Source organism: Oncorhynchus kisutch, linkage group LG2 (genome assembly GCF_002021735.2).
Source record: "Oncorhynchus kisutch isolate 150728-3 linkage group LG2, Okis_V2, whole genome shotgun sequence".
Classification (NCBI taxonomy): Eukaryota; Metazoa; Chordata; class Actinopteri; order Salmoniformes; family Salmonidae; genus Oncorhynchus; species Oncorhynchus kisutch.
Genome location: NC_034175.2, coordinates 43,978,343 through 43,998,404, shown reverse-complemented (window position 1 = coordinate 43,998,404; position 20,062 = coordinate 43,978,343). Strand labels below are relative to the sequence as shown.

The window sequence follows — 20,062 nt, the reverse complement described above, 5'->3', positions numbered from 1 at the left end:
AAATATCCTGATAGCCTGATTGTCAATATATCACAACAAATGGCATGTTTTGGGAAAGCAGCCATATGCTATTACTGTCTAATAATATGGGAAGTATTGCACTGTAAGATATTTCAGTGGCAGATTAGCCAGCCATGTAGAGCTTATAACATGTGAGGGATGACAAAGAATGTGACCCTCTCAAATGACAGCTATTGGTGGTGGCTCATAACATGTGGTGTCAGCGAACAACAATACTGTTCCCCATTACAGAACATGAGGCAGCAAGTCAGCGTTGACATTATTCTGACCATGTTTTGAAGTAGTACAGAAATCAATGTTGTCACCTTGCTAGCTGCTCACCCTCTATTCGAAGACTCAGGACATTGGATACCCCAGATTTGATGGGAAAATAACACAAAAATGAATCGGCTGCTTTTTGTTTCTCATCTTCTTATCATTCTGGCAGGTAAAGCATATTCTAACCATGCCTGTTGGCTTACTGACTGTTCTTCTGTCGACTATAACATACCTTTGCCAGGATATTTTAGGTGGTAATCTATCCTAAACCAATATTTGAATATCTTACAAATCTAATTCATTCATGGGATATCTACATCAGATAATTTCTCATTGATTCTTGGTCATGCTTTATCCTTTAGTTAACTATAAGATTTCAAATCTTACTTGATGTATATCTTAGGTAAGCTAGTGACTGCTGGATATGCTGGAATAGTTTAAAAGGCATCCCGCATTAGGCTCTGATGATTGACAGGGGCATGTGTGCTCTATCTGTGTTTGACTCCACAAGTCGATTGTTTCTTGAAATACACTGTATATTTGTAGCCAATTTTCATAGATTTACCATTTTGAATGTCTCAAAACGTCTTTCAAGCTCTCGGGGTACGTTCTTGCGCAAAATAGGTTTCATTTCAAGGGCAGGCAGGCAGGAAAATGAAATGGGATACCGCTCCGGCATGGGTCAAATATGTAGCGGAAATAGCGAGTGTCACGTCTGAAACACTATCTGTATTGACAGAGCTCTCATCTCCATCACCTCCAGCATCCCACGATGATAGTATACCACTGGTCTATAACAGTGTATGATTCAAAGTAATTAAGGAAGGAAGGAATGAGGGAAGGAAGGAGGGAAGCCCTTTAATAATAAATATACTATTTGCACTTACATGAACCACTGTCTATCAGTCTTCTGATGCTGTAAACCCCAAACTGTACCATGCGAGCCATACACCAAGCTGTCTCTGTGTTCCTTGCAGGTTCTGCCTGGGGCTCTGATGATGAGACCCGTCTGGTGAAAACCCTGTTCACTGGCTACAACAAGGTGGTGCGTCCTGTCGCTCACTTCAAGGACCCAGTGGTGGTTACAGTTGGCCTGCAGCTCATTCAACTCATCAGTGTGGTAAGAAAGATATCACACCATCCCATATCAATCAATATTTATCATGCAATTCACATCACTGTCAAACACTATGTAGAAACTAAAATCAATTATCTTTCTCTGCAGGATGAGGTCAACCAGATTGTTAACAGCAATGTTCGACTGAAACAGGTTTGTTTCTGCCATTTCCTGTATCAACATGGCAATATAAATATGAGATTAAAGTATTTTTCTTTCTGGCTATTTTGTAAGAGAGTAATGATAAGGAAGTTGTAAGTATGGATAATTAATAGAAGGAATTCCAGAATTATTTCTGAAGATACAGTAAACAATCCCTATAAACCGTTGATTTATATACATTTTAAAGAAACTGTAACAAAACATTATCTGGAAAAAGTCCATGTTGAAATTATCCTCTCTTTGTCAATTTCATGTGAATCAGACTTCATTTCAGGAACTTCAAAATAGTCTATCTGAAATGTTCTTGGTATGCTCTTTGTACCTTGTACTGTCATTTTACAGCAATGGAAGGACGTGAACTTGCAATGGAATCCTGAGGATTATGGTGGAATCAAAAAGATAAGAGTGCCCTCCACTGACATTTGGCGCCCTGACCTCGTTCTCTATAACAAGTAAGATTCAGGCCATATTTGCATCAAATGTCTTTCTTTTTTTACCATTCTCTCACTGTGATAAAATGTCACCAGACAGACAGACTGGATGTCATGATGTTTCCCATCTTTCCCTGTGCATAGTGGGTAAGAGCTCACATAGCATCGGGCTAAATCTGGCTTCTATATCACAGGTTCCCCCCACACCATATGCCTGCGTCTGACACACTGCTGTTTCTCCCTGACAACCAGCTCCTATGCTACAGCAACCTGTACCAGTCTCAGCTCTGGTTGGTTGGCCTGTGTGGATGCTGTGATGGCAGGGCCATGCCAAGCCCCAGGCAGGGACGTCCCTCTGTGTTAACATTATCTCCCGTGCTGATGCCCGTGTTTGTGTGTGCCCACAGTGCTGATGGTGACTTTGCCATCGTTCACGAGACCAAAGTGCTGCTGGAGCACACTGGCATGATCACGTGGAACCCCCCTGCCATCTTCAAGAGCTACTGTGAGATCATCGTGCTTCACTTCCCCTTTGACCTGCAGAACTGCAGCATGAAGCTGGGTACCTGGACCTATGATGGCAACTTGGTTGTCGTCAATCCCGTAATAATCATCATCACTATTTTGTCATATTTCTCTAATTGATCCCCTGTGTATCTCCTGTGATACAGCTGTGTATACACATACAGCCCAGTGCCGATTTGACATATTGTTCTGAGTCCCATTACAAACCACCCCACGTCCTAAAACCTTCCAATAAGGTTGTGCCGTTTCTGGTCAGTTGCTTCCTTGTTACATTTTTATTACCTGTCTCCACCAGGACAGCGACCGTCCTGACCTGAGTAACTTCATGGAGAGTGGAGAGTGGGTGATGAAGGACTACCGCAGCTGGAAACACTGGGTGTACTATGCCTGCTGCCCAGACACGCCCTACTTGGACATCACCTACCACTTCCTGATGCTGCGGCTGCCCCTCTACTTCATCGTCAACGTCATCATCCCCTGCATGCTCTTCTCATTCCTCACTGGCCTCGTCTTCTATCTGCCCACTGACTCTGGTTGGTATTGCATCACTTCAATCATTTCAGTTCTAAATCCCTTTTATTTTTCAAGTGGCTGAAGATGAACTGAAATATATCTTGTCATCATAGCCGCGACATTGATCGTTTACGTTGTGGTTGTGAAGTACTTGTATCAGCTGGTACAACTACATGCTTGTCCTCCTAACTGTCTCTTGGCTTCAGAAGTTCCTAGTAGCTACATTAGCTGTACCAGTGATGTGTCTCGGCTAGCATCTGGCCCTGTTCCCAGTGTTGAGGCCTGCCTCATTACCCAGAGACCCTGTGTGCTGGCATGTCTGTGAGCAGGCCTTTCCTTTAATGTATAATACATCTCTGGCTGCCTAACTCGGATAGGGCTGCTGCTACAGTATGATACTGTGGAGGGGCTGAGATACAAAATGGAAGTCCTCTAGGTTTACTGATTTGACTGAACAGCAAAAACAACACATAGTTCACATTCTACTGTAGAATCTCTGTGAATACGTTTTGGACACACACCCCAGCAGACGTGTGAAGAATAGCAGGAAATTGGCTTCTGGTTGTAAAGGTGTTCAACTAAAAATAACACATACTAGGATTTATATTGTGTCTGTTTGCTTACCTGAGGTTGTTTGTGTGTAAGCCTATGTGTAAGGAAGGCTACATGGGATGGGACAAATTAAACAACTAATTTCTTTGCTCCTGCTTGTAGCTATGGTATAGGCAATATTGTTCAGGCTCCAACTCACAGTTCATTTGTTAAAAGCAGTATTCCTACCCATCTAGTGGAAGACTGAAAGAGAGGTTGGAGAAGCTCAATTGGACCAAGCCTATAAGAGTTGTGACAGAGGCTACTACTCCCTGTGGTCAGAATGAGTTAGTGCCCTAAACGTTGTGATGCCATTGACAGTCTCTCGCTATCAGTCTCTCTCTGAAGCTGCAGTGTGCAGCGATGCAGAAGATCAATTATCATAATGATCACCTCACTCACTTCACACCCTCTTGTAATTAATCTGAGAGAAGGGGACCAACCAGAAGGGGGATTAGCTCCCCAAGTCCTGAGATCAAATTACTATTTATTGATTTTTTTTTTCATTTTTCAATTAAATTGTAACGGGTGTCACAGTTGAGTTGCACTGGAGCAATGCTGTGACTGTAGTATTTGCTTTACCCATTCTTACCTCGTTATTAACTGCTCTCACAGTGTTCAACAACAGTTAGATGTTATGAAGCTCAGTTGTCTCCCTATGAGCATGTGTTCAGTCTGTCATGAGCCTGGGTTCTCCACTGAACTGTTCAAAGCTGTCTGCGTGCTGTATGAATGACTGATTTAGTATGCGACAATTATAATTGTGAAAATGATAACCTTATGTCACAACGGAACATAGTTTGCATTCCTCGCAAGCTCCAATTGTGCCTTTCTTCGTAGATGAATGCTTCTGTATGCGTCTGCTTTTGCAGACCTGAGTTTTGTGAACATGTGTGTCCTCAGGTGAGAAGATGACTCTGAGTATCTCTGTCCTGCTGTCTCTGACTGTGTTCCTGCTGGTCATCGTTGAGCTCATCCCCTCCACATCCAGTGCTGTGCCGCTCATCGGGAAGTATATGCTCTTCACCATGGTTTTCGTCATTGCCTCCATCATCATCACTGTCATCGTCATCAACACCCACCACCGTTCCCCCAGCACTCACACCATGTCCCCCTGGGTTCGCAAGGTGGGAACAGCTGGTACATTTCTAACTATTCGTTTTTGAAATCTAAAAAACATATGAAGGGTCTTAGAGTTAAGTTAAATGTCTGCACTCGCTACTGTAAGTCGCTCTGGATCAGAGCGTCTGCTAAATGACTCAAATGCAAATGTTAAGTTTGAATAGCATGGTGCTTTGCTAACAATGACATTTGGGTTAATTTGCAATGTAAATGACATGACACAGCCAAAGGATGACTTGTGCATTCCGATTTGTGAATCTTATGAGTGTGTGAGAGTGTAGAAATGTATCTATTTTTAAGCATACAGTATTCACAAATTGTTCATGAAACAACATGGCAGACACACTGGTATCAAGTCTTCATAATAGTACCAACAAAAAAAGTGCCCTCCCCAGTACTGCCATCTAGTGACAGAATATAGATGACTGAAGTTGTTTACTGTATAACTGTATAGTTGACTGTAGTTTCTGATTTGACCATGATATTGTTAAATTGAGGAGCCAGATAAGTGTCTGAATTTGGCACATTGTAGGTATTTTACCTGTCCTTAGTATAACTTCTGTTCTTATTTTTTCTTCGCAGATTTTCATTGACACCATTCCCAACCTCATGTTTTTCTCAACAATGAAACGTCCTGCAAAGGAGAAACAGGATAAAAACATCTATGGTGCTGACTTTGACATCTCAGACATCTCAGGCAAGCCCACCCCTACTGCAGTCACCTACCAGTCCCCCATCACCAAGAACCCCGACGTACGCAGTGCTATTGAGGGGGTGAAGTACATCGCTGAGACCATGAAATCTGATGAGGAGTCCAACAGTGTAAGACTCTGGATTTCCATCCTTCCCACAGATTTCTCCTTAAAGTATACGTTTACATGTTACTAATTGTTCTCCTCTTTTCCCAGGCCGCTGAAGAGTGGAAGTTTGTAGCCATGGTGCTGGATCACATTCTGCTGTGTGTGTTCATGGGGGTGTGTATCATTGGCACACTGGGGGTGTTCGCAGGCCGTCTCATTGAGCTGAGCATGACGCCCTAGAGGTCTGCGGTGTGTCATGTATAGTGCCAGACGTTTTAATTGACCTGACCAGGAAAAACCTCTGGGCCTAAGTGACTCTATAAGCCAAATATTGCTGTGTGAAGACTTGCTTGTTGCTGTTTTTGACCCTCCTGTTAACAGTATAAACATGCTGTATTATTATTGGGTGGTTTGCAATTTGTCACACCCTGATCTGTTTCACCTGTCTTTGTGATTGTCTCTACCCCCCCTCCAGGTGTCGTCCATCTTCCCCATTATCCCCTGTTCTCTGTTTATCTGTTGCCAGTCTGTTTTCTTTTGTCAAGCTCACCAGCAGTTTTCTTTCTGCTCCTGTCGCTCGATTGTTCCTGTTTCCTAGTTGACCATTCTGCCTGCCCCTGACCCTGCCTGCTGTCCTGTATCTTTGCCACACCTATCTGGATTACTTACCTCTGCCTGCCCCTGACCCTGCCTGCTGTCCTGTATCTTTGCCCCACCTATCTGGATTACTTACCTCTGCCGGCCCTTGACCTGCCTTTTGCATGCCCCTGTTCTATTAATAAACTGTTGTTACTTCGACTTTTGTCTGGGTCTTACATGAAACATACAATTAGCTCAGATTGCTGGGTGCATGCATGTTTATCCATATTTTCACTAATGTGTGTTAATTTTCAGGCAGTTGAGCCACATTCTAATCAAGTTTATTGTAATCAAGGTATTTGTTCTAGTTCTTCAATGCATTTTTGTATATGTTTTCATGAATCTATAATTCAGTATTTAATAAATAAAGTCCATACTTGACCCTGGTAGTCAATTTTCTATATCTGTATACTAAGTTGGATTTTGTGCATACTTTGGATAAAAGAAAAATCCTTATTGACAAGTGAAAGAACAATCAACGCTAGAGAAAATGCAATAGCATCTCAACAGTACTGCTGCATGTGGAACGTTGAGGTCTGAATACTACAAAAGACTGAATTTTGACCACGTGATAGGCCCATGTGCAACATTCGGCTAAATCGTTTCCCTCCCTGGGTCCCCCCATGTAGTCTAATGTGATTGGTGAAGTAGTTTGCTGTCAGAACAAGAAGGAAATTGCGGGGAGTTGTGACATAGAGAGAGAGATACCGGTAAGTTGTCTTGTATTTTTTATTTTTTTTACGGTCACTTGTCAACGGGTCTAAATAGCACCCCGTATATTGGCATTTGGCAAACTAGCGTGTCATGTTTTCACCTATTTATAAATAGAGCACGTACTAACTGGCTAGAGTTAAGTGAATTGGCTAGCTAGCTAACGTTAGGTTATTTAGTTAACCAACCCTCTCGAACTCCATGCCTTGAATATCTGTAGGTACTGGTAGCTAGCTACGTTAGTTGTCTTTTTAAAGAACAGAGCTCTATTTTTCATCAAGCTAATAGCGATGCTAGCCATTTATTTTATTTTTTTACCATACATACATTCGCTCAGATTGCTGGGTGCATGCATGTTTATCCATGTTTTCACTAACGTGTATTATAGAACAGTTGATATGTATTTTTAAAAAATGTGTAAGTGATACGTTGTATCTAGCATTTTACGTTGTGAGAAGGATACATCGCTACAAAGTAGCTACTGTAATAGACTGTTTACGAGTTTATGCTTAACGTTGGTTGACGTTACATCTAGAAACCCCGGTAAATGGTGGTTATACCTTGGCGTCAGGACTCAACTTCGTGAGTCTGTTGGGACATTCAGTGGGCTGAAAGGTTCACCTATGTAACTACCATGTATAAATGGTTCAAATCGAAATCTAATAAAATGTTGTTTGTCACATGTGCCGAATACAACAGTGCTAACTAAGTTACGAGCCCTTTTTCAACGATGCAGTTTTAGAGACGCCAAATTGAAATTGTAGTTTGACTGTTCTCCAAGTATTTTAGATTTTCAGTAACTGGTAGTGACACCAGCAACCCCATCAGCGTGGCCAGGCATGAGAGCTGATATCTGAGGATTTAAACCACCAGTGCCACAATGGATGTCCCTGCCATCAGTAACAACCTCAACCTTTCAAATGGGGACTTGGATCCCTCGGACACCCCTCCCACCATGTCCATTGACAAGCTCTTCCCAGCACTCCTGGAGTGCTTTGGGATCATCTTGTGTGGCTATATTGCTGGTCGAGCGAACATCATCACATCCACACAGGCCAAAGGATTGGGGAACTTTGTGTCCAAGTTTGCCCTCCCAGCATTGCTCTTTAAGAACATGGTACTCTTGGACTTTGGGAATGTCATCTGGCCATTTTTGTGGAGTATTCTCATCGCCAAGGTGTCTGTGTTTTTCATTGTGTGTGTGATTACACTACTGGTTGCCAGTCCTGACACTCGCTTCAGCAAAGCTGGCCTATTCTCCATCTTTGCTACTCAAAGCAATGACTTTGCTTTGGGATACCCGATTGGTGAGTCAAAACTGTTCAGTTTCAGTCCTTTTAAAATTGATAGTCTCCTGGCAGAACCTCAGAACAAAGGAAATATGTCTTTATGTCATACTTTAAAATCTTGTTGGTTTGTGACAAAAAGTTTGATTCACTCTGCTCTCCTCCCTAAAAGGGAACTTCCTGAACTGTACCTTTCTTCACAGTTGAGGCCTTGTACAAGAACACACACCCAGAGTATCTACAGTACATTTACCTGGTAGCACCAGTGTCCCTCATGCTTCTCAACCCCATTGGGTTTGCCTTCTGTGAGATCCAGAAGTGGAGGGATCAGAGAGACCGGCAGCAGAGCAAACTCCAGATAGTGGGTGTGGTCATCCTGCAGGTTCTGAAGAACCCCATGGTCTTCATGGTTGTTATTGGCATTATCTTCCACTTCATCCTGGATCAGAAGATCCCTGCTTTCATGGAGCAGTTTGTGGACGGCCTGGCCAACTCTTTTGGAGGAGCAGCTCTGTTCTACTTGGGCCTCTCCATGGTGGGCCAGTTGGGGAAGCTCACCAGGTCCACGGTTGTAGCCCTTATCCTGCTCATCACAGCAAAACTGTGAGTGTTTACAGGGATTTATGATGGATTGTTTTGAGTTGAAGAATGTTAAGTTAGATTATTACACATGTAGGCTTCTATTATTTAATATTCATAATAGCCTACAGTTCATACACATTCATACTGCACTTAAAAACACACTGTAGACATAGTGTCAGGACATGAGACCACATCTCCTTGTAATTAAGTGTTATGTGTTCTGTGTACTGTTATTGACTCAGAGCTAACTGTGGATTCGTATTGGTCTGCTACACACCAGGCAACCTTGACACATGACTACCATTTTTGTTTTGTGTAATACAAGCATTCTTGAATACTGGCACCCATCCACGTTTCAGTATGTTTGACCTTGAAACCTTTATTTATTCTCATGCAATCTTGAAGGGGGAATCTGCATTTCAAACGATAACAAAGCGGAAACACCACCACTGTTTTGGTAAAGGGCTGAGGGCTGTCTAGACTGTCTCAAAATGGGCAGCCTACAGAGAACAAGAGAAAATAAACCGTCCTAAATGAAAAGCTGCTCTCTGTGTTTTACTAGCATCGTGATGCCTTGAAGACGTTAAACTGAGGCAACATTATAGGAGGAAGTAAGCCTCAAGGCCATGACAATGGAGTAGGCTAAAGCACAAACGGATCTGGGACCAGGCTACGAGCTAGACCCTTGAAAATATAGTCTCCTCCTATAATGTTGCCCCAGTTTAACTTCAAGGCAACACTGCGCTAGTAAAACACAGAGCAGCTTTTCATTTAGGACAGTTTATTTTCTCTTGTTCTCTCTAGGCTGCCCATTTTTTGACAGTCTAGACTGGTCATATGACCTTTCTTATAACCTGTGATGTAGTTTCACTGAATGTGTTTTACTAGCATCGTGATGCCTTGAAGACGTTAAACTGAGGCAACATTATAGGAGGAAGTAAGCCTCAAGGCCATGACAATGGAGTAGGCTAAAGCACAAACGGATCTGGGACCAGGCTACGAGCTAGACCCTTGAAAATATAGTCTCTTCCTTCTTACCTGATGATTCATTGTGAATGAATCAGGCATTTACCTTGTAACATTTTGCGACCGCAACATTACAATGAAACCTAACAATGTGTTTGATCTTCCGGAGGTTGGTGATGCCGTTGATCTGTCGAGAGACTGTGGAGCTGCTGGACGCTGACAACACCAGCTCTAGTCTCGAACACTCCAGTCTCTCCAACTATGCCTTCCTCTATGGAGTCTTCCCTAGTGCCCCCAGTGTGGCCATCTATGCTGCTCACTATAACATGGAGCTACAAGTTGTAAGTCATCTACTCTCTCCTATATGGATAGAAGTGTATGTTATATGAAGACATGGACAGTGTCACATTTTTCTTGTGTATTGTTTTCTAACAGGTTACCTCAGGGATGGTAATAAGCACGTTTCTCTCAGCTCCCATTATGTATGTTTCTGCTTGGTTGCTGACAATACCATGGATGGACCCTAAGCCATTGATGGATTCTCTGCAGAATGTCAGCTTTAATGTCAGCATCATCAGCTTAGTTGCACTGGTGAGTTTTCCCCCTGCCTCCCATCATTATCAAAGAACTATCATTGACTGTAATCTTTACTTTTCAACTGGCTTTGTGCTGGTTATTTTATTTCAGGCAGGGTGGTCGGACTTCAGGAAATTATAACCTACAAGCAGGTGTTGATTGTACTAAAGCTTCTTTTCAAATGATCTCATTCATATTGTGTTATTTGGGGACAGTAGTTATCAGGTGATATTGTTAGATGATACTGTCTAGACTAGGCTACGTTGATTCAGTCTATGAACAGTAGCGGTGGAGATATGACTTGCAACCAGGCAGTTCAAAGTCATCAGCAGGATGTCTCTGTCTGGTGCCAATGATATGATACTTGAGGCTTACTTCCTCCTATAATGTTGCCCCAGTTTAACTTCAAGGCAACACTGCGCTAGTAAAACACAGAGCAGCTTTTCATTTAGGACAGTTTATTTTCTCTTGTTCTCTCTAGGCTGCCCATTTTTTGACAGTCTAGACTGGTCATATGACCTTTCTTATAACCTGTGATGTAGTTTCACTGAATGTTACTGCTCTCGAATGCATGTGGTGTTTATTGGGACCTGAGATGATGAAATTGCCATTGCAGTTTACATAAGTATGCTATCCTTTTCTGTATGGTATGTGTAGACAAGCATATCTAATGCTGAGATCTCTTATCTCTTTGTTACAGGCTTGGACAGTTACTGTCATGTTCCTGAGTAAGAAATTTAAGAGACTACCTCACATGTTCACCGTCAACCTGTTCTTGGCACAGGCAAGGCTTGCCTTTTGAATATCTGTTAGTTTTCACAAAACATCCATCCCATATGCATATTGTATCAGTATGTCCATTGAATAATGTTGTACATATCATATTGTCCATAGTACCAAGCCGAATTAGCAATATCACTGTCTAAATGTCGCTTTAGGATTGCGCGCTGCTGTCTATTGACGTTTTGCCTCTCCGTGCGTCCAGATTCTAGCTTGTGTTAGCATGATCATGTGGAACTTTGTCGTGAGACAAGACCGCTTCATTGGACACGTGTTGACATTCACACTGTTGTACGGCTCACTGTACAGTACTTATGTATGGCCAGGTATGTCTGTCACACACACACACACACAACTGTCAACATTTTATAATACCACCCTTTTCTCTTATAGTATGATTTTGTGTTGGTATGGATTTTTTTTTAAATGTGAATGGTGCGGTGTTTAGCAATGATTCTCACCATAGTCCATGTTTCTTTGTTTTAGGTCTGATAGCACTTTCCCTTGTGTTGATGAAGAGAGGTGGTGAGCTGAAGGTTGCGCCAGGCTTCCTGGTGATTGCAGGCTGGGGGTGAGTCATGAGCTTTCCACTGAATAATTGAATTATTGGAAACCAAGGGACCTTTTTTGTTGAATCTGCTGCTCAAACACAGTTCGTATGTGATGTCAACAGAGTCCCAGCCCTTGTGGCAGCAGTGCTCCTCGTAACTGGGGAGAGGATGCCCGACACCATCGATTCGGCTTTCTTTTATGGAAGACCGCAGGTGAGACCGACTGGGGAAAGAAGACGGCACCTCTCATAGAACATGACCTCATCCTGACCTTCTCTTTGTGTCTTCTGCAGATCATCTGCACCTCTGTTGTGCTTGCCTTCAGCATAGTGCTGGGCGGGTGCTCTTTGGTGGGCCTCCGTCGAGGCACGTGGGACTCAATGTACCATGTCCTGGAGAGAGAGACTATGCTAGGCACTATTGAGGATCTGAGGCTCCCGACTGGCCCAGATACCCAAACTATCTCAGATATCCGTGACATGTTTGAGCCAGCCGGAACTGGAAGCATCAACATAGGTATATGTTAGCTGGATTTATGTCATGTATATAATACTAGTTAATTAAGTATATGATACGGATTACATTTTTTCTTATGGGGTATTGTGTGTCGATTGACGAGGAACATTTTTATTTAATCAATTTTAGAGTATGGTTGTAACGTAACAAAATGTGGAAAAAGGAAGGGGTCTGAATATTTTCCCGAATGCACTGTAAATACAAAAGTACAACAGTATGTGGACACCCCTTCAAATTAGAAGATTTGGCTATTTCATCCACACCTGTTGCTGACAGGTGTATAAAATCGAGCACACAGCCATGCAATCTCTATAGACAAACATTGGCAGTAGAATGGTCTTACTGAAGAGCTCGGTGACTTTCAACGTGGCATCGTTATAGGATGCCACCTTTCCAACAAGTCTGTTAGTCAAATTTCTGCCCTGCTAGAGCTGCTCCGGTCAACTGTAAATGCTGTTATTATGAAGTGGAAACTTCTAGGAGCAACAACGGCTCAGCGGCGAAGTGGTAGGCCACACAAGCTCACAGAATGGGACCGCCGAGTGCTGAAGCGCTTGGCGCATAAAAATCGTCTGTCCTCGGTTGCAACACTCACTACCGAGTTCCAAACTGCCTCTGGAAGTAACGTCAGCACAAGAACTGTTCGTCGGGATGGGTTTCCGTGGCCAAGCTGCTGCACACAAGTCTACGATCACCATGCGCAATGCCAAGTGTCGGCTGGAGTGATGTAAATCGCTCCACCATTGGACTCTGGATCAGTGGAAGTACTTTCTCTGGAGTGATTAATCACGCTTCACCATCTGGCAGTCCGACAGACAAATCTGGGTTTGCGGATGCCAGGCGAACACTACAATCGTGCCAGCTTGAAAGTTTGGTGGAGGAATAATGGTCTGGGGCTGTTATTCATGGTTCGGGCAAGGACCCTTAGTTCCAGTGATAGGAAATCTTAACGCTACTGCATACAATGACATTCTAGACGATTCTGTGCTTCCAACTTTGTGGCAACAGTTTGGGGACGGCCCTTTCCTGTTTCAGTATGACAATGCTCCCGTGTGCACAAAGCGAGGTCCATACAGAAATGATTTGTTGTGATTGGTGTGGAAGAACTTGACTGGCCTGCACAGAGCCCTGACCTCAACCCCATCAAACACCTTTGGGATGAATTGGAACAACGATTGTGAGCCAGGCCTAATCGCCCAACAGCAGTGCCTGACCTCACTAATGCTCTTGTGGCTGAATGGAAGCAAGTCCCCGCAGCAATGTAGCGGCTTGTGGGGCGGCAGGTAGCCTAGTGGTTAGAGCGTTGGGCCAGTGAAAGAACGGTTGCTGGATCGAATCCTCGAGCTGACAAGGTACAAATCTGTCGTTCTGCCCCTGAACAAGGCAGTTACCCGGTAGGCTGTCATTGTAAATAAGAATTTGTTCTTAACTGACTTGCCTAGTTAAATAAAGGTTAAATATATTTTTTTTTAAATCCAACATCTAGTGGAAAGCCTTCCCTGAAGAGTGAAGGCTGTTACAGCAGCAAAGGGGGCACCAACTCCATGATCTTGGAATGAGATGTTTGACGAGCAGGTGTCCACATACCTTTTGTAATGCAGTGTATCAGTCATCACCCTGTGGGTCACTAACAGTGTGTCTGCTCTGTGGCCTCCCTCAGGTCCGTGTGAGACTGGCTGTGAGTCGCCAGGCTGTCTACTGGCCCAGGAGGAGCAGCAGGTGGCTGACAGACAGGTGGCCCGCCATGTGCTCTTATGCCTGCTACTGATCGTCAGCCTACTAGCTGTGAGTGACTGACTCACTATTACAGAATGACGCTGAGACTGTTACTAAACCCTATTGTACAGTAATTTACTGACCTCTAATTAATTTTCTTTACTGTAATGTGCCGTCCAATTTTGTGAAACAGAGGTCTTTGATTGGTTTAGATTTGGACTGACAAAATGTCAACTACTTTTTGACGTCCATGGACATCCGGTGTCCGTCTGTGCTCAGTGGTTGAGGACGTTGGTTACAGTAAATGGAAAGCGAGGGGCCTCGTGGATGGGTGTCAGTAAGAGCCGGGAGAGGTGACATTAACCCAATGAGTCCCACTGCCATGCCGACACGCTTTGGACTTCTAACCCCTTTTAAACATTGGGGGTTTGAACTACAGACTTCTTGGTTGTACCATTTGGATTCATCCATTAATCTGTGATTTAAAAAAAAAAATGTAGAGTCCGAATGGTTTCAGATACAAATTTATTAAAAGCTATCTATGAAAAGCTGAGGCTCTCACGCACATATTTTACTCTATAACACTCAAGAGTTGTCAGAAGGTATGGGGTTCTTCTAGAAGATCATAGAAAATCCAAGGACAGTGTCTGTAATCCTGTAATAAGCTCACATAGTTGCTGTCACAAACTCCAATCTCCACACAGTTGTCACTGACTAGTTTGATATTAATTTCCCACTGAACAAACCATTTCTGTACTTAAGAGCAATCATATAAATTAATTTTTTTAATCAGGTTTTTGCTTTGCCGGACCTTTAATTTAACTTTTTTTAAACCTTTATTTAACTAGGCAAGTCGGTTAACAAATTCTTATTTACAATGACGGCCTAACCTGGACAGCGCTGGGCCAATTGTGCTCCGCCATATGATACTCCCAATCACGGCCGGTTGTGATACAGCCTGGAATCGAACCAGGGTCTGTAGTAACACCTCTAGCACTGAGATGCAGTGCCTTCGACCGCTGCGCCACTCGGGAGCCCTTTATTGACGTGTTTCTTTAAAACTCATGAATGCAACTGTTTATCATTGTTTTGTGTTCTACTTGTTATCCTGAAAATGAAATGGTAAATACTTAATTTTGAGGCTAAATATAATGCAGATAAATGAAAAGCCCCCCCCCCCCCCTCTTGGGACTGATAGGGTTAACTGGAAAGAAAAGAAAGGTAGCAAAGGAGAAAGGCTGGGTGGGAGAGAGGGAAGGGTTGTTCAGACTGTTTTCATAATTATCAGCTGAACAGTATGCCAGTGGAAGGGAGGGCAGTAACAGGAGCCCCAACTGTGGTTTGTGACTACTATCATTTCCCATTTTAGCTAATTTAATTGCAGTCACACTGTTACTGATTTTTTTTCTTTTCTTCTTCCGGTCATTCTATTTTGGATTTCATAACAGAATGACATGTTTAAATCCCATAAATCATTAACAATTAACATTGTTATCAGTAAAAACACTATAATTGGTAGGTTTACCTTTTACTTGTTACTTCAGTGAATTTTCATTATCCTCCCTCATGAGAGAGATTTGAATATATCTTAAAGATATGTTGTTTTTTATGCAAAATGAGAAGACACTAGGCAATATTTCACAAAATTAAATGTAAATGTTGATATTAGTTGGTAAGGGTCTTAAAGGGATAGTTCACCCAAATTCCAAAATGACATATTGGTTTCCTTACCCTGTACGCACTAAGCAGTCTATGGACAAGCTATGACATCAATCCCTGCATTGGTTTAGTTTCCCTGGCACTGTTTCCACATTCTAACGTTTTAGCATTTGTGGCACAAATCCATTCAAGTCATAGGACCGATATTAGCATTTTTTTTGCACATGTTCAGAACATCTATAAGTGACTTTGTTAAGCTTCACAATAATTTCTAGATACTTTTGGGTGATTTGGACATAATGTGTGAAAAATGTAATATTGGTACCATGACTTGTATGTGATTAGTGCCACGTGGAAACAGTCCCAGGGCAACTTAACCAAAGCATGGATTGCTTTCATACCTTGTCCATAGACTGCTTACAGGGTAAGGAAACCAATGTGTAAATTTGGGTGAATTTTCCTGTTAACTTCAACAGTGTGTTTGATGTTTTTCTAATACCTTTTTTAAGGTTTGACCAGAAATCAAAGCCTTCGCTTATTCCTAATTTTAGGATGAATGATTGGAAAATGTATATGCCTTCATTTCTCAAAAATATCCTCTTAGCTTTCATTTTGACACCAAATTTGTGGTGCTCCTATGAACTTCACATGTTGGCGCTCATGGGTCCTTTTACATGGAAATGGCCTTGTGCGACAGAGCCTGTATGTTGAGTTTTTTTTTACGGCTGTCCGTCCTGTCCTTAAATTTTGGGCAAGTGTGACAATCCCTGTTTCAATCTCTCTCCCCTGTTCTAGAACCTGTCCAGCTGTCTGTGGTGGCTCTTTAGTCGAGTTCCTGGGAGACTTTACTTAGAGCTGCAGTTCTTCTGTGCTGTGGTCAACTATGGACAGGTACCGTACATATAGGTCTCCATAGACACATTGGGATTTGGAGCCACCGTATTTACTCAATGGTGGTGGTGTTTACATATGTGTTTTGCTGTTCTCAGGGCTTCATCTCGTTCGGGCTTTTTGGGCTGGACAAACATTTGATAATACTGCCATTTAAAAAGAAGTAAGAGACTCACTGACATGCATTTCATATGATCGAGTAGTGAGCTGTGTATTTAATAAGAAGCCTTGAGAATACTTTTTTTTGGACCTGTGCCCAGGATATCCTGTCTGTGGCATAGAAGGAAGCCAGAAGAGCAGCCTCAACTGGTTGTATCTGATGACATCATGATGACCTGCACTCAGTTCATCAGATACCACAAAGAGCAGTGTGTCCGGGACATTGTCCAGCAGAAGAGGTGAGGGGTCAATTAGTCAACTTACAGGGCTGCTCTGCTCAGGGATTCAATAGACCCTCTGCGTTTACTGTGCACCCGCTGTAAAACGGCTCACAGTATATATGAAACCTCCCATATTATGCAGTAATTCACAACGTTGCTTACGATTGGACAGTCTGACACAGTTTGTGTAACAACTGCATTATACCCATTGATCATCACTAATATGAATACATTTTTATGCATGAGTTTTGGTGCATGGGTTGTGTTGAGCACTTCTCTCTTGCGTTTGTTTCAGTGTGCCATCCTAGCTACAGTTCCTATAGAAAGTATTCACACCCCTTTACTTTTCCCACATTTTGTTTTGTTACAGCCTGAATGTAAAATGGATTATATTGAGAGTGTTGTTGTTTTTTGTCACTGGCCTACTACCAAGACCCCATAATGTCAAGGTGGAATTTTAGAATAAATAAATAAGTTCAGCAGTGAACATCTGCTTAACAAGTTACATAAGTTGCATGGACTAACTCTGTGTGCAATAATAGTGTTTAAAATGATTTTTAAATGACTACCTCATCGCTGTACCCCACACATACATACATACATACATACATACATACATTTATTAAGGTCCCTGTCGAGCAGTGAATTTCAAACAGGTTCAACCACAAAGACCAGGAAGGTTTTCCAATGCCCTGCAAAGAAGGGCACCTATTGGTAAATGTTATTTTTTATTTTTAAAGCAGACATTGAATATCCCTTTGAGCATGGTGAACTACAAAGATGCAGGTGTCCTTCCTAACTCAGTTGCCGGAGAGGAAGAAAACCGCTAAGCAATTTTACCATGAGGCCAATGTTGACTTTAAAACAGCTAGTTTAATGGCTTTGACAGGAGAACTGAGGATGGATTAACAACATTGTAGTTACTCCACAATATTAACCTAATTGACAGAGTGAAAAGAAGGAAGCCTGTACAGAATAAAAAATATTCCACAACATGCATCCTGTTTGCAACAAGGAACTAAAGTAATACTGCAAAAAATGTGGCAAAGCAATTAACTTTTTGTCCTGAATACAAAGTGCAATACAACAGATTGCTTAGTACCATTCTCCATATTTTCAAGCATAGTGGTGGCTGCATCATGTTATGGATTTGCTTGTAATCATTAGGGACTCTGGATTTTTTTCAGGATAAAAAAATAAACTGAATGGCACTAAGCACAGGCAAAATCCTAGAGGAAAAACTGTTTGTCTGCTTTCCACCAGACACTGGGACATGAATTCAGCTTTCAGCAGGACAATAGCCCAAAACACAAGGCCAAATCTATGCTGGAGTTACTTACCAAGAAGACGGTGAATGTGGCAGTTAGTTTTTACTTAAATTTGCTTGAAAATAAATGGCAAGACATGCAAATGGTTGTCTAGGGGTTTTAATACTTATCTAATCAAGATAGTGTTTTGTTTTACAAATTCCACTTTGACATTTTAGTATTTTGTGTCGATCTTGACAGAAAATGACCAAATCAATTTGAATTGCATTTTAATACAACAAAGTGTGAAAAAGGGTGTGTGAATACTTTCTGAAGGCACTCTATCTGCTCTCTCTCTCTCTCATTCCTCTTGGACCTGTCAGCTGTGGGGAGTGCCTAACTGGCCCGTTGGTGAATCCTTCCTCTGACACACAGGTGTGGGGAGAGGACAGTGGCGGACACTTTTCTTGGCAGTGAGCTGGTAGAGTGGCTGTTGCAGGTGGGTCTGTCACAGGACCGAGGAGAGGCGCTGCTCTATGGGATCCGGCTGCAGCAGGGTGGGGTGCTCCAGCACATCACCCAGGAGTATGGCTTCAAAGATGACAACCTGCACTACTGCTTCACAGCATAAGGTGGGCCCTGGTTAGGCCCAGTCTCTGTTTTCCAGAGGCACAAGATGAAAAAGAGATCAGCTATCTACCAGACCTGAATCTAGGTCGCTACCTACATAGCACTAGCAGTATTGGTTGACTTGAAGAGTCTGCAGATTTGTTTTTTTTTGTGATTTAAAAAAAAAAGATTTATGCTTTTATTGTTTTGCACATTGAAATATGCATCATAACAAGCATTGAGCACTTGTTAGTTTTCTTTTAAACTGCCTATTTTTTTGTGTGGGTTTTGTATGGTACTGTATGCATAATGAGATTTAACAGTTGTCAAAGAGGCAGGTAATAATGATCAGCCCAAATTACTGATGTCAAATATCTTGCATAATCGTCTCAAGTTATACAGACCAGCTTGTATCCCCTTGATGACAGTCCTATACCATAAGGCTCAGATTTTTATTTATTTAGTTTGGATGACAAGAATGGTATTTGTCAGGTATTGAAAATGCAAGTCTGCAATGGGCCTCTCGAGTGGTGCAGAGTTCCAATGCACTGCATCACAGTGCTAGAGGCGTCACTACAGACCCGGGTTCGATCATAACCGGCTGTGATCGGGAGTCCCATAGGGTGGCGCACAATTGGCCCAGCGTTGTCCGGGTTTGGCCAGGGGGTTTACAAGTAGGCCGTCATTGTAAATAATTTGTTCTTAACTGACTTGTCTAGTTAAATAAAAAAATTAAATGCATGTTGCTGTGTATTCTAAATACACTTAATTTGGCCATAATTTATAACTTAAAATAGATATGGCAGCTAGATCTATTTTTAATATATTTGAATAATGTAGACAGAATGGTGTCAAATTTTATGGATGCAGAATTTTATTGTTTGAACTCTCTGTCCGTTTGTACATTGTTAGTCACGCGATATCTCGGACACCATTGGGTGATTTTGACGAAACTTGGATGAATGATGTATCTTGCCATAGAGACCTGGCATTTAAAAAAAAATAGACTAATTGGCCGAAAGGGGGCGCTGTAGTGATCAACTGAGAACTTTGAACAAGCATATCTCCTGTCCCATAATTTTGTACATGCAGTGCCTTCAGAAAGTATTCAGACCCCTTGATTTTTTCCCCAAACATTTTGTTAAGTTACAGCCTTATTCTAAAATGAATTAAATAAATAAAAATCCTCAGCAATCTACACACAGTACCCCATAATGACTAAGCAAATTTTATTTTTATTTTTATGTATTAAAATTAAACATAAATACCTTATTTACATAAGTATTTAGACCCTCTGCTATCAGACTCGAAATTGAGCTCAGATGCATCCTGTTTCCATTGTTCATCCTTGAGATGCTTCTACAAATTGATCGGAGTCCACCTGTGGTAAATTCAATTGATTGGACATGATTT

General features: G+C 42.1%; 2 protein-coding genes across 4 annotated transcripts; both read left to right on the top strand.

The window, feature by feature from the left end:
• Positions 1-234: 234 nt before the first annotated feature.
• Positions 235-6,561, top strand: LOC109904267 (acetylcholine receptor subunit alpha-like). Its single transcript, XM_031795231.1, has 9 exons — positions 235-448; positions 1,257-1,399; positions 1,505-1,549; positions 1,901-2,010; positions 2,397-2,592; positions 2,810-3,047; positions 4,522-4,745; positions 5,323-5,562; positions 5,649-6,561. Exons 1-9 carry the CDS (start codon positions 403-405, stop codon positions 5,778-5,780), a joined length of 1,374 nt encoding a protein of 457 aa, XP_031651091.1. The 5' UTR covers positions 235-402; the 3' UTR covers positions 5,781-6,561.
• A 192-nt stretch (positions 6,562-6,753) lies between these two features.
• On the top strand, positions 6,754-19,295 carry LOC109904259 (integral membrane protein GPR155). 3 transcript variants are annotated; one of them, XM_031795226.1, is made up of 15 exons: positions 6,754-6,889; positions 7,672-8,197; positions 8,380-8,779; positions 9,894-10,065; positions 10,160-10,315; positions 11,001-11,084; positions 11,286-11,406; positions 11,567-11,651; positions 11,754-11,844; positions 11,925-12,147; positions 13,808-13,932; positions 16,318-16,413; positions 16,512-16,576; positions 16,674-16,811; positions 18,476-19,295. In XM_031795226.1, exons 2-15 carry the CDS (start codon positions 7,771-7,773, stop codon positions 18,669-18,671), a joined length of 2,379 nt encoding a protein of 792 aa, XP_031651086.1. In that variant the 5' UTR covers positions 6,754-6,889; positions 7,672-7,770; the 3' UTR covers positions 18,672-19,295. The 3 variants fall into 3 exon arrangements, with proteins under 3 accessions (XP_031651086.1, XP_031651088.1, XP_031651087.1); XM_031795228.1 differs by having other exon boundaries at positions 18,424-18,633; XM_031795227.1 differs by lacking the exon at positions 6,754-6,889 and having other exon boundaries at positions 6,904-8,197.
• Positions 19,296-20,062: the final 767 nt, after the last annotated feature.

Excerpts from the sequence above, each read along its gene's own strand:
- LOC109904259 (XM_031795226.1), top strand. The coding sequence starts at position 7,771 with ATGGATGTCCCTGCCATCAGTAACAACCTCAACCTTTCAAATGGGGAC. Across the intron at positions 16,577-16,673 it reads ATACTGCCATTTAAAAAGAA|GATATCCTGTCTGTGGCATA; the intron begins GTAAGAGACTCA and ends ACCTGTGCCCAG. Across the intron at positions 16,812-18,475 it reads GACATTGTCCAGCAGAAGAG|GTGTGGGGAGAGGACAGTGG; the intron begins GTGAGGGGTCAA and ends TCTGACACACAG.
- LOC109904267 (XM_031795231.1), top strand. The coding sequence starts at position 403 with ATGAATCGGCTGCTTTTTGTTTCTCATCTTCTTATCATTCTGGCAG. Across the intron at positions 3,048-4,521 it reads CTATCTGCCCACTGACTCTG|GTGAGAAGATGACTCTGAGT; the intron begins GTTGGTATTGCA and ends GTGTGTCCTCAG. Across the intron at positions 5,563-5,648 it reads CTGATGAGGAGTCCAACAGT|GCCGCTGAAGAGTGGAAGTT; the intron begins GTAAGACTCTGG and ends CTCTTTTCCCAG.